At 33.5% G+C, this 18,405-nt stretch overlaps 1 protein-coding gene across 1 annotated transcript; it reads right to left on the reverse strand.

The window, feature by feature from the left end:
- Positions 1 to 14,378: 14,378 nt before the first annotated feature.
- Positions 14,379 to 17,816, reverse strand: LOC129887229 (leucine-rich repeat receptor-like serine/threonine-protein kinase BAM3). Its single transcript, XM_055962235.1, has 2 exons — positions 15,115 to 17,816; positions 14,379 to 14,971 (listed from the first exon to the last, which is right to left on the reverse strand). The coding sequence occupies exons 1-2, from the start codon at positions 17,657 to 17,659 to the stop codon at positions 14,634 to 14,636; spliced, it is 2,883 nt and encodes a 960-aa protein (XP_055818210.1). The 5' UTR covers positions 17,660 to 17,816; the 3' UTR covers positions 14,379 to 14,633.
- Between the last annotated feature and the right edge of the window lie 589 nt (positions 17,817 to 18,405).

The raw sequence follows: 18,405 nt of genomic DNA on the forward strand, positions 1-18,405 counted from the left end.
CATTTATTTATAAATTATATAAAATTTTAATTTTAGATCATGATTCTAATTTTTTCAAAAGTGAGATTTTAAATTTCAAATTGTGATTTAATTATTTTTAAAATAAAACTTATCTCATTAATTTATATTTTATGTTTATATAAAAAAAAAGATTCATAATTTTAAATTTTACAAAAAAGTGGAGGTGAATCATATAGATATAATAAATTTCAGAGGTTTTTTTAGTACTATGATAAGGGTGAGACGACGAGCTTTCAAAATCTCAAGGTCTTATTGATTCTGATTTCTATTTTGATCATGTCTTTGGAAGGTGAAGATTTCATGATGTATTGTGATGCCTTACGAATTAGTTTTAGATGTGTTTTGATAAAGATGGTAAAGTTATTGTTGATGCTTCAAGACAATTGAACATGAGAAGAATTATTCCATTTATGTCTTGTAGTTAATAGCTTTAATGCTTGTTTTAAAGACTTAAAGGTGAGGGGTATTGTGAGATTTTCACCAATCATTGCAGAGTATATATTCAATCATAAGAAACACCAAATATTAGAGTTTCGTAAGAATTATGACATAACTATTCTTTATCATCCGGGCAAGACCAATGTGCGGATACCTTGAATAGAAAAGCAGTGAGTATGGTTAACTTTGCTTTGTTACTAGCGGAGGAGAGACTTTTGACTACAAATGTTGAGACCTTGGTTAATAATTTTGTGAGACTTGATATTTTCATTCCCGATAGAGCTTTTGCTCTAATTGAGGCACTGTCACTTTTGATGGAGTACATTAATGTTAAATAGTTTGAAGATGAAAATTATATTTGATTTAGAATAATATAATGTGTTAAAAGTTGAAGCTAAGGAAATAATTTTAAACCAGGAAAGTAATTTGAGGGATCAAAAGTCGAATTAGTATTTCTAAGATTGACGATTTGACTAGACTGATCACGAAGAAAACTCACCGTTCAAAATATTTTATTCATATGATAGCTTTAAAGATATATCATGACTTGAGATAAAATTACTGATGATGTAGGATGAAGAAGGACATCATGAAATTTATGTCCAAATGTTTGAATTGTAAACAGGTGAAGTATGATCATCATAAACATGTGGTGATAGATATGACTCCTAAAATGCCATACTCAAGTGAAAGTGGGAATGTCTTGCCATGAATTTTGTAGTAGGTTTTTCTTAGACTTTGAGGAAGAAGTTATATGGATCATTGTAGACTAGTTGATCAAATTTGCTCACTTCGTGTCCATAATACTTACAATTCAAAGAGGTTGGCTAAGATTTACATTCAGAAAATCGTTTACTTGCATGGTGTGCTTATTTCTATCATTTTTGATCGAGATACCTGAATTTTTTAAAGGTAAAATATTAAGTGGAGAAGAAAGAATACAGAAAAAAAAAGAGAAAATTAAAAAACAAACAAAATATAACTTTTTGGGGCTCTTCAATGACATGTTTGATGTGAAAATCATATACGTTGCCAAGTCAACAAGAAATGTTAACGTAAATAGTCTATTACAATATTTTCTTCTTTCTTTCTTTTTTTTTTTCTAAAAAAACCATTTTTATACATTATTTTTGTTATATATAATTCTTTTTTATAGGTAATGTCAAAAATAGCTAAGAGTCAAAATATAATGAGCCTCCTAAGACAATTTGCCTAATTACGTAGTGTAGCTATAGTTTTAATAGCTATGCATTATTCCGTTTATATATATTAGCAATTCTCATTTGTATATCTAATGCAACTATATCTTTGTTAATGATATTTATATATGTTTGATTTGTATATTTATTAAGTCATTTTTTATGTTTATTTAGGAAGTTAAATTTATGCTACTTTGTATAATAGGGCAAAGGAAAAGATATGTCTATTTATGCAGGGTATACAAATTCGAACGGCTAAAATAGCGATAATTATTTTAAGCTGTAGCTATTATAAATAATTTAATAGTATAGATTTTCTTAATCGCGTAATTTCTCCTTTTTTGTTATTTCTTTTATCTCAACAAAATGCTCAAAATATTTCTTTGTAAATTGACACATGTTATTCATTAATGCGGGAAACGCATGTAAACTTAGAGAAAAAATATAAAGTGACATCTGAAGTTATCTCGAATTTTCAAAAAGAAATTTTAACTGTGCGGGTGTCCTATTACCCCCCCGAAATAATTTTGAACTGATATTATTACGTCATTTTTGGTTCACCTGACATAGAGAGTGTATGCACTCTCTTAAAAAGCGTGACCAACCTAAAATAATGATATAATTTTGTTTTTGATGTATTTTGTTATAAAATATATTTTCTCGTTTATCTAATTATTTTAACTTTTTTTCCTTATTATTTTTTCTTTTTTCTTTCTTCTTCAAAAAGTCATTGTCATCTCCATCGAAACTCCTCCCTTTCAATGTCATCATTTTTATAACAACTCCAATCCATCTTTTACTATTATTAATTTAAATCCTTTTAGTTTTAAAACTTTATCTAAATATTTCTTTTTTATGTTTCAAACAATTTGATAAACCCATTAGATTTCAAGATGATTAGGAGGTATCACTTAGTTTTTTTTATCCAAATTTTAATCAAGTTTCTTTCAATTTTTGGGAAATTAATTAATTCTTTCAAAATTGTCATTTTTAATTTTGAAGTTATATGAAAAGGAGATAAATTAATTGATTATACCTTCAAAATTTTGAATTTGCTTGAAAAAATAATTAATTTTGTTATCAATAACTCAACAAAGCCTAGAAAATAATATGATTTTTTTATTAAAAAAATCACTGAGAAAAAAGAAGTTGGTTGAAGAAGAAGAAAACAAATGTGGGAAGGGCTCAGCCTGAACGTGAGGAGTGGGGGTGAGGGTAGGGAGTGAAGAAGAAGCAAGAAAAAAAAGAAAGAAAATGAGGAAAGGGAGGAGTCAGCTTGAACGTGGAGATGGGGGTTGAGGAACTAACTACTTATACAGCAGTCCCGTGATGACACTGTACCAAATGATTAGTTAGTGTTAATTAAGCAGTTAGTTTGCTAGATGAAAATTAGTTAGAGTTAGTTAGATTGATTACAATGAGTTGGATTCTAGAAAATTCCAACTAGCTCTATATAAACAATAGCTTGTACAGAGATCATAATTCAATTCAATATGGAGAAAAGCTTTCACAAATGTTCTTCTGCTCTCTTCTTCTTCTTCTTCTTCTTCTTCTTCTTCTTCTTCTTCTTCTTCTTCTTCTTCCTCCTCCTCCTCTTCTTCCTCTTCTTCCTCCTCCTCCTCTTCCTCCTCTTCCTCCTCCTCCTCCTCCTCGTCCTCTTCTTCCTCCTCCTCCTCTTCTTCCTCCTCCTCCTCTTCTTCCTCTTCCTCCTCTTCCTCTTCCTCTTCTTCCTCTTCTTCCCCTTCTTCCTCTTCTTCCTCTTCTTCCTCTTCTTCCTCTTCTTCTTCTTCTTCCTCTTCTTCTTCTTCTTCTTCAAATAGTTACATATGGCAGGTGAATTCAACACAACTTTAGTTCCAGCAGCTAGGACGGAATCTGCAACTGTACTAGATTACAATCACCCACTGTATTTGAGTGCATCTGATGGACCAAGTTTATTGCCTATATTAATTCAGCTTGTAGAGATGGAGAATTACATGTTATGGAGTCGTGCAATAAAGATCGCAATTCTAAGGAGAAATAAATTAGGATTCGTGGATAGATCGATCACTAGAGAGACGTATGGATCTGCGTTAGGACACTCAGGGATCGTTGCAATGCAATAGTGGTTTCATGGTTAACAAGGAGCGTTAGTCGCGATTAACTGAGTGGATTTCTATTTGGTCCAGATGCGCATCCAATTTAGAAGGAACTCAAAGAGAGATTCAACAAAATCAATAGTTCAAGGTTGTATGCATTGCATAAGGAGATATTCACACTAACATAGGGAACTAACTCTGTATCAGTGTTCTATTCTAAACTCAAGGACTTATGGGATGAATACGACTCAATGATGCCCCCTCCTTCATGCAACTATGAAAAATCTAGGGAATATCTAGGTCAACTTCAGTTCCAAAGGTAATTGCAGTTTATGATGCGATTAAACGATAGCTATAGTCAAGTTCAAAGTCAAATCCTCATAAAATCAAAGATGTTGAGTGTTAATTAAGCATATGCCTTGATTGTACAAGATGAAAGCCAGAAATTGACGGTTGGTAGCAGCTTCACTGTTCATGATGGAGGATCTGCTATTATTTTTTTCACTTCAAAGAGTGCAAACACAAGTGGTAAGAAGAAGAATTGGAGTTCTGTGTGTGATTTTTGTCATGTCAAAGGACATATGAGAGAAGATTGTTACAAATTGATAAAGTGTGATCATTGTGGGAAGACTAGACACTTGATTAGGAAATGCTACCAATTGATAGGCTATCCAACAGACTTCAAATTCAAGGGGAAGTTAAATTTCCAAGCTCACTTTACTAATGCACAATAGGATGGAAGTTTATCAGTTCCTAAGGATCAATACAATAACTACATTAAGTGAAAACAAATAAAGAATCAGAATCCAAGTGTTCGTAAGGCGAGTGCAAACATGACAGGTAAGTGCTTCCCAGACTCAAACAACCAAATTAGTTGGATAGTGGGCTCTGATGCAACTAATCATATGACTGAAAATAAACATTTGCTATTACATGATGGAAAAGTAGGTAGCATAGGGAATGATCAATTGCCTATTGGAGAGTCTGCCAAGATCAGCCATATTGGAAACTATCCATTATCAAGAGGTGATTTACTTAGGAATGTGTTGTGTGTACCAACATTTAGGTTCAATCTTTTGTCAGTATCATAGGTGGAAAAGAATCTGAACTGTTGTGCTAAGTTTTATCCTGAACATTGTGTATTTCAAGATCTTTGCACTGGAAAATGAATGTGTCTGGTAGAGTACAAGATAACTTGTACATATTGAACACACAACACACTGGTAATCTTATACATAAAGGGAAATCAATGGCAGTACATGGACTATTTGATCCATCTGATCCTGAACTATGACACAAGAGGCTAGGTCATGTACCTATAGCAGTCTTAAAGCGAATTTCTATTTTTAGTAATGAAGAAAAATTTCACTTACAACATTGTGAAGTTTGCCCTCCATCTAGACAAACCTAGATTACTATTTCCTAGTAGTAGTAGTAGTAGTAGTAGAGCAATAAATGCTTTCCATCTAATTCATTTAGATGTATGAGGTCCTATCCTGTTGAAACTTGCTATGGTATGAAATATTTTTTTACTATAGTTGATGATCACACTAGATGGACCTGGATATTCTTACTAAGATTAAAATCTGATGTGTCTGATATACTTAAAAATTTCATAGCCATGATTTTCACTCAGTTTGGAAAAAGAATCAAAAGCTTCAGATCAGACAATGGATCAGAGTTCTTTAATAGATCTTGTGCAGGTCTGTTTCAGCACCATGGGATAATACACCAAAGTTTATGTCCTTATACTCCTCAGCAAAATAGAATAGTGAAAAAAAAGCATAAACACATCCTAGAAACTGCTAGAGCTATCAGATTTCAAGGCTCTTTGCCACTTAGTTTTTGGGGTCATTGAGTTGAAGCTGCAGTATATGTTATTAATAAACTGCCATCCTCAGTATTGAAGAACAGATCACCTTTTGAGATGTTATATGGTCATACCCCTTTAGCTCACATGAGAGTGATATGGTGTCTATGTTATGCTACAACACTACCTAAACATGACAAGTTTGCTCCCAGATCCACCAAGTGTGCATTGTTAGGATGTGGTATTCATCAAAAAGGATAAAAGTTGTACAACTTGGCTACTAAATCTTGGTTTATTAGTAGAGATGTGGTGTTCTATGAAGATCATTTTCCCTTAAATCATAAGTCTCCAGTTATTGATGATCATGTCTGATTTGACACTTTCCCTTCTGCTTCTATTAGTGCTTGTTCTTCTCCCCTTGATCCATTTAGAAGTACACCTTGTTGACACCTAATTTTGATTCTCCACAATGAAAATTAGCTATCGAGTTTTTTTGAATTTCAAACATTTTTGAAATAATTAGCTTTTATAAAAATAAAGATATTTTCATGTTATTCTTAACTATTTTTATTTTTTTTTATAAATTTTAGTATAATATACATATTTCTATAAACTATCTCTTTGATTACTATTTATGTAGTTATTCAAAAATTATCTCAAAAAGATTTTATTTTTTAACTAAATACAATGTTAGTTAGGTTAGTTTAATTATAGTTTGCATTTTTGAAAATTTTAGTTTTTTCTAAAAAAATAAATAAATAAAATCCCCAATATCCACATCAAAAATTGTATGAAAATTTGAAGTTTTTGAAGCATATATAAAGGTTCATATTCTTATTAAGAAGGGAGAAGAGGTGGGAGGATTTTTAGTCACCCAAAAGTTAGAAATTTTCTTAACTTGGCTAGGATTTTGAACTTTTGTCCCCAGCCTAAAAGTTGTGAAATTTCTATCTTTCAATCTATATTTTTCTTCAAGAAAAATAGGAGATTGAAGTCAAAATTTAGGCTAAAAACAGTGTTCTTATAACATCGAACCCACGAAGGTTCGAGTCTAAATTTTAATCTTTTTTTTTTGTAGATTGGAGTTTTATCAAGCTCTTGGATGGTGGTGAAGTTGTCTTCCGCTCATCGTCTTTAGTCTTGCTGCCTGGAAAGAGATTGGAGTTCCATCAAGCTATTGGGTGGTGGTGAAGTTGTCTTCCGCTCATCGTTTTCAGTCTTGCTGTCCGGAAAGAGGTAAAATCTTTTCTCAGCTTTATTTTATTTAATTATTTCTTATTTTATATTTAGTTAATTCGTAGTCTTTTTTTTTAGTTAGCATGTATTAAGAATAATTAGATTAATGATAGAAATTTTTCACAGTTAGCATGTGTTAGAATTAATTAGCTATCATGTGTTAGGATTATTTCATGAAAGATCTTAGTTTTGTTCATTAATTTTCCAAATAGTTTCATTTGACAATATAAATTTTCATGTTTTTAATTTCTTCTTTTAACATGATTTAGTTAACAAAAATATGCTTAAAGTTATTATTCAATTAGAACTTTCATGGCCTAATTGATTTAATTCTTTCTTTAAAATTTGAGCTAGTATAACGTATATATTAAATCCGTTTTCTTTAATTACTTGAATATATTTCTTCTTTCCTTTCCTTTGTCCACATATATGCATGTTGTTAGTCATTTCTAGGATGCTCATCAATTTGATAACTTAAAATATCATGATATGTTTCTTGGTTTAGCTTAAAATAAGTAAATGCTTATGTAATTTTATTTTGGTGCATATGATATCAATTTGAGTCCATTTTTGGACCCCATCATTGCATATCGTTGAGTTTTGAGTCTCCCATCATTTTATTTGAATTGTTGGAAAGTTGATAAATGGAAAAGAAGGTAATATTCATGATTTATATGGTGATATTGGACTGTATACATGGAGTACAGGTGGAAAACAATGTCGTATACACTGATATACAGTATCTATATAGTCTGATATGCAAGAAAATAATATTGTATACACTGATATACAATATATATATATATTCTGATATACAGTGATATACAACAGATACAGAAAACAAACAGGTGGTATATTGTGTGTATACAGTTCGATATACAGAAATAAAATTGTATACACTTTATATAGGTTATATACATTCCGATATACAGTGGAATTGTGTTTAAGACCCAAAACGCAAATGGCCCAACAGCTTAGTCCAGGTGTAGAGAAACTAAGTGTCGGACAATATTTTCATGTGTTATTTATTGTTTATTTCTATTAATTCGGGTTGTAATAATTTATTAACTTATGTTATTTATGTTCGCTTAGATATTAATTTTAATTTGTTTTAACTTAATTAGATTCCCCTAAAAATAAACCAATTCATGTTAATTTACTCTTTAGATGATTTTCTACCTTTATTTAGGCATTTGATAAACTTTATTCTTTTTTTATACATGTATATTATTTTCAATGTTTAAGTTTGATCATTTTTTATAAAAAATAATTTTAAAGTCTTCGTTTCTTTTTAAATTAATATTTTTAAAAGTTAGTCAAATAATTTTCAAATCGTCGGATAACCACGCGTTAGCGGCCACTTTGAATGCTTAACACCTTCTCAAAGTGGAAATAAGAATCTCGTACCTTTTTCTCTGAATTTTTAAGACTTAAATCTGTTAGGATCTTTTAAATTAAGTTTTTTTAATTTCTTTAAAAAATTAAGTGGCGACTCCTCTTTTCTAAATTTATTTTTTTTCTCTATAAAGTTGAAATTAATTTTAAACCATCTTTTTCAGACATAGCACACGTCAAGTTACTAATCCAATTACTCCAACATTCCCAAGTGTGGATCAGCAGGTAACACGTAATTGCACTTTACCAGATACAGGATAGTAGAAAGTATCTGATGATGTACTTGGCTTATTTCCTTCAGATCAGCCTATAGCTGACACCGAGACATTAATGGTTCAAGTTGAAGTAGGAACAACTGGTGGTGTGTCACTACTTGCTCCAGCACCAAAGAAGTCCTACAGAACCACCAAACCTCTTATTTGGCTGCAGGATTATATCAGCACCAAACTACCAGGGGCACATGCTTGTGTCTATCCTCTATTAGATGTGTTAGGATACAACAATTTGAGTCCTAAATACCAAGCCTATATTGCACAACTTTCCACTGAATGTGAGCCTAAGACCTTCAAGGAAGCTATCAAGGATAAAATGTGGATAGATATTATCCAAGCAGAAATCAAGGCATTAGAAGACAACTTTACTTGGATTGTTGTTAATCTTCCACCAGGAAAGAAAGATATTGGGTGTAAGTGGGTCTACAAAATCAAATTCAAATCTACAGGAGAAGTGGAAAGATTCAAGGCCAGACTAGTTGACAAAGGGTATAACCATAAAGAGGGACTTGATTATCAAGAGACTTTCTCACCTATAGTACAAATGGTGACAGTAAGGATTCTTGTATCCATGGCAACTACGCAGAAATGGGACATCCATCAAATGGATGTATACAATGCATTCTTACAAGGAGATTTACATAAGGAAGTTTATATGGATTTGTCACTTGGTTTTGCAGGAGATAAAAGACATCAAGTGTGCAAATTATCTAAGTCACTATATGGCCTTAAGCAGGCTTATAAACAGTGGAATATCAAGTTGACCACTGCCTTGTTGAATTCAGGATTTATCCAAAGTCACATGGACTATTCATTATTCACAAAGAAAAATGATCAGAAAGTGATTCTAGTTTATGCAGATGATCTCATGATCACTGGCAATGATGCTGCATTAATTCAAAAGACAAAAGACATTTTTGCAGCTATGTTTCAAGATGAAGGATTTGGGAGAGTTAAAGTACTTTCTTGGGATTGAATTTGCTAGGAGTAGAAAAGGCATATTGATGCATTAGAGGAAGTATGTTGTTGAACTTATTTCTGACATGAGGTTCACTGGTGCTAAGCCCTCTCAAGCACCTTTATAAGTAAATAAGTTCACTTCACTTGAATTTGATCAACATGTTCAGGATGATACTGATCACTTGTTGAGTGATCCAAGTGAATACCAAAGGTTAATAGGGAGACTTTTGTACTTAACCATCACCAGACCAAACATTGCATTTGCAGTCAAATGTCTCAGTTAGTTTATGCACTCTCCAAAGGTCTCTCATATGATTGCAACTGCTAAAGCGATTAAATATGTGAAACAATCACCTGGACTTGGTGTACTCGTGTCATCCTCTACATCTCCTTATCTTACAGCATATTGTGATGCTGATTGGGCTTCTTGTGTGAATACAAGAAGATCAGTCACTGGATACTTACTTAAGCTTGGTAATTTTCTTATTTCCTAAAAATCCAAGAAGCAACAGACCATCTCTATATGCTCAACTGAGGTAGAGTATAAGAGTCTTGCTTCCACAGTGCTGAAGTTGTTTGGTTAACATGCCTATTTGGTGAGTTGGGAGTGACTCTTGATGGTCCAGTGGCTATGTTTTGTGACAACAAGTCTGCGATTCAAGTTTCTACTAATTCAGTTTTTCATGAACGCACAAAGCACATTGACATAGATTGTCATTTCATTCGAGAGAAAGTACAACTTGGTTTGGTAAAATTACTACATATTTCTACTATTGAGAAAAAGGTTGATATACTGACAAAAGAGACTTGGTGTGGGTCAACATACATATTTGGTGTCCAAGCTAGAAATGAAGAATGTCTTCACACCTAGCTTGAGGGGGTGTTGAGGAACTAACTACTTGCACAACAATCCCGTGAAGTCACTGTACCACGTGATTAGTTAGTGTTAATTAAGCGGTTAGTTTGTTAGATGCAATTAGTTAGAGTTAGTTAGATTCATTAGAATTATTTGGATTCTAGAAGATTCCAACTAGCTCTATATAAACAATAGCTTGTACAGAGATCAGAATTCAATTCAATATGGAGAAAAGCTTTCACAAATGTTCCTAGAGCCCGTTTGGATTGACTTTAAGTTGGTCAAAACCAACTTAAAGCCCCATTTTAGCTTTTGGACGTGTTTGCCTAATGCTGACTTTAAGCCATAAAGTTCTTAAAGTCAGTCAGAAATAAAAAGTTATGATTTCTAACTTTTTTTTCCAAAGTGCTTAAAGTCATTTTCTTTGACCATGGAAATTACTTTTATATCCTTTATATTTTAACTAAATTCTCAAACTACCTTTTTTTATTCTTTTAACCCTAAAATTCACATCATAAGCACTTTTATCCAAACACTCAACTGCTTATTTATAAAAATAACTTTCAGCACTTCAAAGTTCTAAAAACACTTTATACATAAAAGTTACTTTTTTAAGCCTATCCAAACGGGCTCCTACTCTCTTCTTCTTCTTCTTCAAATAGTTACATTGGAGTGGGGGTGGAAGGTGAAGTGAAATTTAAGGTGAATTCAAAATTAAACTAAAAAAAGAAAAGAAAATAAGTCAAATAGCAAGAGAAAGAGAAAAATAAAAAAAAACTTAAAATAAAAAAAATATTATAATTTGTGTCTGCTGTATTCCTTTACAACTTGTATTACTATATCATTTGCACGCGAATACAATCAAGGCGAAACACAAAAATATAGGGGTGTATATATAAGGATACAAACAACAAAAATACAACGGTGAATACATGGGTACTAATTATTAACCACAAAAAAATGTAGTCAAAAACAAGGATGCACCCATGTGAATACCGTCAAATAAGAATACAAACAATAAAAGTTCATTCCATACCTTAAGAAAAGGCGGAATCTATCAGTGGCCTCCTAAAATTGGTACCAACTTTCACTTAGACACCTCAACTAAGCTTTGTTCATTTTAGACACCTCAAGTAAGACCCCGATGTGTCATTTTGACACTTTTTTGACAATTACCAAAATATATTAAGTGTGTAATGCACTCGCCAATGACATGTCAAATGAAGCGAATTAAATAAAGACACGTGGTATATTTATCAAAAATAATTATCAAATAATGACTTTTGAATAAAAAAAATGATCAATAACTTGATGATACATGACATTTTTAAATCCAAATAATATTTTTTTAAAAAAAAGAAAAATTAACAACTTCTATTAACCCCCACCCCACATCCTATCAGTGGTCTCTCCAATACCACCCACCCCTCCGTCGTCTTCTCCAACCCCACCCACCCCAACCTTGCCCAGCAATGTCCGCCATTCTTCAAACCTCAGCATCTTTTTATTTATTTATTTGATCGTGTTTTAAATAAAATTTTATTTATTTTATAGAACAAAATATTTTGTGGCATAACTTTATGTGTTTCTGGGATGAGAAAGGGAGGCAGGAAGAAGAGTGGTGGTGTTCACCATTATTTTAGGCGAGCAAGGTAGTAATAATGACGTTATTGAATTTTAAAATGAAAAAAATATGAAAATAATGGTGATAGTTTTCAAATCTAAAATAGATGAAGAAAATGGTTATTGAAGTGGTGGAGGTATTGATGATGGCGGCGGCACTTGGATGAGTTTAAAGAAATTTCTTCCCAAAATGTAGCTACTAGAAGCACGCTAAATATATATGTGTTCTAACTTCATTGGAAATTTATGGTGTTGAAATCGGAGAAATGCGAGATATGGTGTTGATGAAAATGGGTATAAAAAGGAGGGGTAGGTAGTAACTATGGTGTTGATGGCAGAAATATATTATAATGGTAGCTAAAAAATGAAGAAGAAGAAAAACAAAAAAATATATTTTTTAAGAAAAAAACGCTTTTCACGAGCTTAAAATAGGTGCAACACATGTAATGTGTCAAGTCAGCACAAAGTGTCAAAATGACATATCGGGGCCTTACTTGAGGTGTTTAAAATGAACAAAGCCTAGTTGAGGTGTCTAAGTGAAAGTTGGTGCCAACTTTAGGGGGTCACCGATGGATTCCGCCTTAAAAAAATACTACATACATGGTATAATCAAGAAAAAAACAGAAATATAAGAATTTGTCAAAAAAAAAAATCTTTTGGAATACAGAAATACAAGTGAAATTATGCAATGGAACCAAATTGACATACCATTTACAAACTTAGAAGTTAATCCGTGCAAGAAAAATATCTCATAAAAAAGTTGCATACTCAAATATAGAAATCATGAACATAGAAATAAAAGAATCATAAAACTTGTCAAACTTAATGAATGAAATAAAGAAAGTAATACAATTTCAAATGATTAGGATGCACTATACAAGAATGATTCTCTCATTGATAAATTTGAGTGTTGCCTTAGTGGTGTGTAGACTTGCTCTTTTTTCTTTTATTTTTCTTTCGTGGTTGTGCATGGAAGTAGGGCTGTTCAAAATCGTCCATTACCGATAACCCAACCGCAAAATTGGCTTATTGGCTTATTGGTATTGGGTTATCGGATTAGCGGGTGGGGAATGGATTTAAATTTTATAATTAACGGCTTATCGGTGTGGGGGACGGATTACTCAATTTTGTTATTGGGTAAACCGTTAATTCGTTAAGAATTTATTATATTTTAATATATTTTATCCCTAAACATATAAAATATGCATAATATTGATAATTTTTATTTGTAAACCTAAAATAAGGGCCAAGCCCATTTAATTAAACAGGCCAAACCAATTTAATTAAATAGGAAGGCCCATTTCTACTAGAAGCCCTACTTGACTACTTCAAGTCTTCAACTCTTCTACAGAGTTCTACAAAGACTTACTTTAGCAGTTCCGCCCCTCTTTAGACTTTAGGTTTAGCGAATTTGTGACTATTTCCGCCTCTTTCTCAGTCTCTCTCTCAAATTCTCATCTTGTGCCGCCTTGTCTCATGTTTAGCTACTCCATAGTTCATGCAGCTTTCTGAAGTAAGAACTGTTTCTATCTGCTATGAAGAGAAACGAAGAAATCGTCGGATTGCGGTGATGTTTTTCATCTCCACAAGATGAGGTTCTATCTTCTATGGTTCGTATTCCCTGAGCAGATCTTCTTCTAATCCCTAATCTTTTTCTCTAAAACATTCTTTCTCTTCTTCTCAAACATGAAAAGATTTTGCAACAGTTCCAATCTTTTCCCTCTCATTTTGGGATTCTTGTTATGTTAGTTCATGTTGATTAGTTGAACTCAACTTTCTTGTTTTTTTTTAGCTTCCTACTTTTTGTAATGCTTGATTTGATGTTCATATTAGTCCTGTATTTGGCTCAAGTCTAGTCTCCTTTATGTTTTCTCCCTTCTTCCCTTTTTTCAGTAATCGTAACTATATTTCATTGAAGTAATGACTGGTAGTTATTTTAAAATGTAAACTCAACAATTATGTTGGGACTTGTATACATTCAAATGGTATCTTTGCTTGAATATTTGAATATCCTGTCTGTTGTTTAGCTACTCCTTGAATGCAGTACTTTAAATTAATTAAAGTGCTTCTTGTGTAGCTATATCGTTTGTTCTTCTATTAATTAAAGTGCTTCTTGTTTAGCTATCTGCTTACCTAAATTACATTGTGCATGCCTGGTGTGAAGGGGAATTGAAGTAAGTGGAAGAAATTTTACATGTTACCATACCACCGATACACCGCCCGATAACCGCCCGATAATTGCTAATCCGACACCAATCCAACCGATATCTTATAGGTTGGCTAGCGGATTAGTACTTTTAAAAGCCGATAACCGTTAAGTCAAACCGTTAAGCATAATAATCCGTCCGATCCGCCCGATAAGCACCCCTACATGGAAGCAATCTTTTGGTCTTAAATATGCTAGCGAAAAATTAAAACTAAAGAATTGCCAATAAAGGAAAAAACTGTTATTTTTGAAACATATAAAAATAAATAAATAAAACAAACAAATTAAAACAAAGTGAGTATTTCTTATAACCAATTTCTTTTGATATTGGCCACACATCACACGGATACTAATACTAGTTAGACTAAATATAAAACAAATAAAGTGTACACATTCAATACACTGTTCCAAGTTGAGAGGATAGTTAGATATCATGCTCTAAGATTTAACATACTTGCAATTTGCAACTGCTCACTTAAAATTACTTAGTGATTTCACTATTGCAAAGCTAGCAAATGACAAAAGGAGCCACAATTAGATCATTGGATTTGGAAAGTATTTGGTTGTTTAGCTTGAGAAAGCATCTGGACTACTTCCCTCATTGTAGGCCTCTCAATGCTATACTCTTCAACACAAAGCATTGCTACAAAAAATACTTGCATAGCTTCTACAATTGCAACATTTTTGAGACTCTCATCCAAGATTTTCACCACCCCTTCTTTGCTCCAATTTGTTTCCATTTTCGCCCATTGTACGATGTCCATTCCTTCTTCTCCAAAATTTCCCACGGGCCTTCGTCCTGTTATAAGCTCCAATAACACCACTCCAAAGCTATACACATCGCTTTTCTCATCAATTTTCAGCGTGTATGCATATTCTATACAAAAGATAACATGTAAAGACCATTATTAGTAGGTAGTAGTAGATTGGTCCGAGTGCATAATAGGACAGTAGAGAAGAAATTAAATCAACCAATATATTTAAAATTCGAGAGGCAAAATTAATGGGACGAAGAAATACCTGGAGCAATGTAGCCGTATGAGCCTGCAATTGCAGACATGCACTCAGAAGTACCATTATTATGAAAGTACTTGGCTAATCCAAAATCTGCAACATGAGCTTCAAGTTCAGAATTCAACAAGATATTGTTGGACTTGACATCGCGGTGGATTATCATCGGGGAGCAATCATGGTGCAAATAAGAAAGGCCCTTAGAAGCTTCTATAGCTATTTTTAGCCTAGTTTCCCATTGGAGATGCCCGGCGTTCTTCCCATGAAGCATTTCACCTAAGCTTCCATTTGGCATATACTCATAAACTAGCAAATTGATTTCCTTGTTTGAACAAAACGCGAGCAGTCTCACAATGTACCTATGCCTGATCTTTCCTAATGTTTTAAGTTCAGCAGATAGGCCATTATCGTGGGAGCCTTTGCTTATTCCCAATTTCTTCACCGCCACATGATCACCATTTGGCATAGTTCCTTTATACACTATCCCTGCTCCACCTCTTCCGATGATGTTGTTATCTTTCAAGCACTGGAAGACGTCTTCACTTCCGAATTCAAGCTTCTGAAATGCTGTCAGCTTCCACAAATTTGAATTCTTACTCCCCTTTCTTGTCTTGATTATTGCTAAGACAACAAAAATGAGGGAGCAGAATAAGAGCCCAAATGCAAATATGAACTTGTATATTGTTGGAACCTTAGTTTTATTGTCACTTCCATCTCCAAGTTTTGACGGTGAGTTGGATGTAATGTTGCAAGGAGTCGAGTCAGATCCAGAGAGATAAGGGTTGTCAATGAAGGAAGTTGAGTTGAAAAATAAATATTGTCCTGTTTCAGGTATTGATCCAGATAAGTTATTATGAGAAAAATCTGCAGAAGTTAAGCTCTTCATTGAGCCAATCTCCTCGGGAAGGCTCTGATTGAAGTGATTCCAGGAAATATTGATGTAATTTAAGATGTGAATTTGAGCAATTTGAACTGGGATAGGACCAGAAAGTTGATTTTGGCTCAAATCCAAGTAAGTTAAGGAAAAACAGTTACCAATCTGAGGAGGGATTGTGCCAGAGAAGTTGTTCCTACTCAGGTCCAGCTTTAAGATGCTTTTCAGTCTGCCAATATCAGAAGGGATATCTCCTGAGAAACCATTTCCAGTTAACAAAAGATTCTTCAGCCCTGAATAATTTCCAATAGCACTGGGAAGTGCACCAGAGAAGCGATTGTTCGACAGGTTCAGCCCTTCAAGTTTAGAAGATGCTGAGCTTTTATCGTTCGAGAGTTGTCCACTGATGTAGTTGTTCTGCAGTTCTACCAGTGACAACTCAGGCAAATAAAGAAACCCTGTTGGTATTGATCCACTCAAGTAATTCTGTCCCATTCTGACTCTGGACAAGGTGTGACACTGGCCAAAATCATCAGGTAAAGGCCCAAAAAGAAAATTATCAAGCAGAATCAAGATTTTCAAATTCCTCCCAAAACATAGAGATTTTGGTATCAAGCCAGTGAGTCTATTACTAGAAAGATCAATTTCAACTAGTTTACCATTCATCCCAAGCGTTGAAGGTATGGATCCAGTGAAATTATTCCTCCAAAGATTCAACATTTCCAACTTTGGCAGCTCCGCAATGCATTGAGGAATCTCACCATGCAAATTGTTGATGAAGAGGTTCAACAACGTGAGCTCCTTCAGTCCTGACAAGTCAATTGGTATCTCTCCTGTGAGTTCGTTGACAGAGATATCAAGAGATTTTAAGCTTGTCAAATTTCCTAACTGAGGAGGAAATACCCCAGTAAGTTGATTTTTTTGCAAGAAGAGAGTGTCCAACATATTGAGATTGCCCAATTCTGGTGGAATCGGACCTGTCAAGTTGCAGCTGGAAAGATCAAGATGAACCAAATTGACTAGTTTTCCCAAGTCTGGTGGAATCCCCTCATCAAACTTATTATAATAACCCAATTGTAACCATCTGAGGTTTGTAAGGTTGCCCAGCTCCCTTGGTATAGGACCGCTCAAGTCATTTCCAGCAAGAGACAGGAACTCAAGCTGATTTAAACTACCATAGCTCAAAGGAATTTTCCCCGAAAAGTAATTGCCCCCGAAATTCAAATGCTTCAGCTGCAGAAGTTGAGTTACTCCCAAGGGGAGTGGGCCAGAGAAATTATTGTTATAAGCATCCAACACTTGAAGGACATTAAGCCTGGAAAACTCCCAGTTCAAATTTCCACCTAACAAGTTATTGGAAATATTCAACACTTGAAGTTTAGTGAGCTCGTGAATATTAGGTGATAAAGAACCAGAGATGTTTAGATTGGATATATCAATGGAAGTTACTGATTTGGTATTGTCACAGGTGATGCCGCTCCAATTAGAACAGAGATACATATAATTTGACATGTTCCAATTAGACAGAGTACTAGGAACAGAGGCTACAAATGCTTGTTTCAAAGAAATTAGAGTTTTGGCCTGTCGTCTCAGAGACAGATTACGCGATTGAGATGGGGTAGCGAGGAACACAAGGAGGAAATAAGTGAAAAAGAAGAGACTTGTGTTAGAAGCAGCCATTTAGATAACTAGTAATTGAAGTTAGAATACTTGGGAAAACATCAAAAAGAAGAAGAAGAAGAAGAAGAAGAAGATGCAGCAGGTATTTGGAAGGATTCCATTGATACCAATAAAAGATGCTGGTAATTTTCAGCCTTGGATGCTGTTGATTTGTAGCTCGAGCTTTTCTCATTTTAAAATCTTAATTAATTTTTTTTTCCTTAGTATTTTTGATTCATCATCTTTAACTTTATGGAGGAAAAGCAAAAGCTAAAGCTAAAGAAAAAGTTAAAGAAAAAAAGCAAAGTTAACATAAAGATGCATTGGCAATATACCATTTCCATTTGAGATACTACATTCTGAATTCAATTGCTTTTAAGGCAAAATTACTTGTGTGTCCACAACATGAACTCATTCCCTCACCAAACCTACACTCTCGAGCAACTGCAGTTAAATTTGGTAATTAAGATAGGAAGTTTATGTAATTCAATTCTTTACCTTTTAAAGCATGAATTTTAAACCTTCAAGCTCAAGTAATATTTATTGCAATTTATCTGACTCTGTAAAAAAATGATACACTTAACAATTGCACAAAACTTCATTCTTTGAAATTATTGATGACATAAAATGAATGAAAAACGGGTGAAGGGCAGATGCAAAAGTAAATGCTTATACTCCCTGCTTCCTACCAGCGACGGAGCTAGGATTGTCAATAGGATAGGAAAATTCAAAATCTGAAGAAGTAGACACAAGAACTAACCGAAGGG

This window comes from Solanum dulcamara, chromosome 4, assembly GCF_947179165.1.
Source record: "Solanum dulcamara chromosome 4, daSolDulc1.2, whole genome shotgun sequence".
In the NCBI taxonomy this organism is placed as follows: domain Eukaryota; kingdom Viridiplantae; phylum Streptophyta; class Magnoliopsida; order Solanales; family Solanaceae; genus Solanum; species Solanum dulcamara.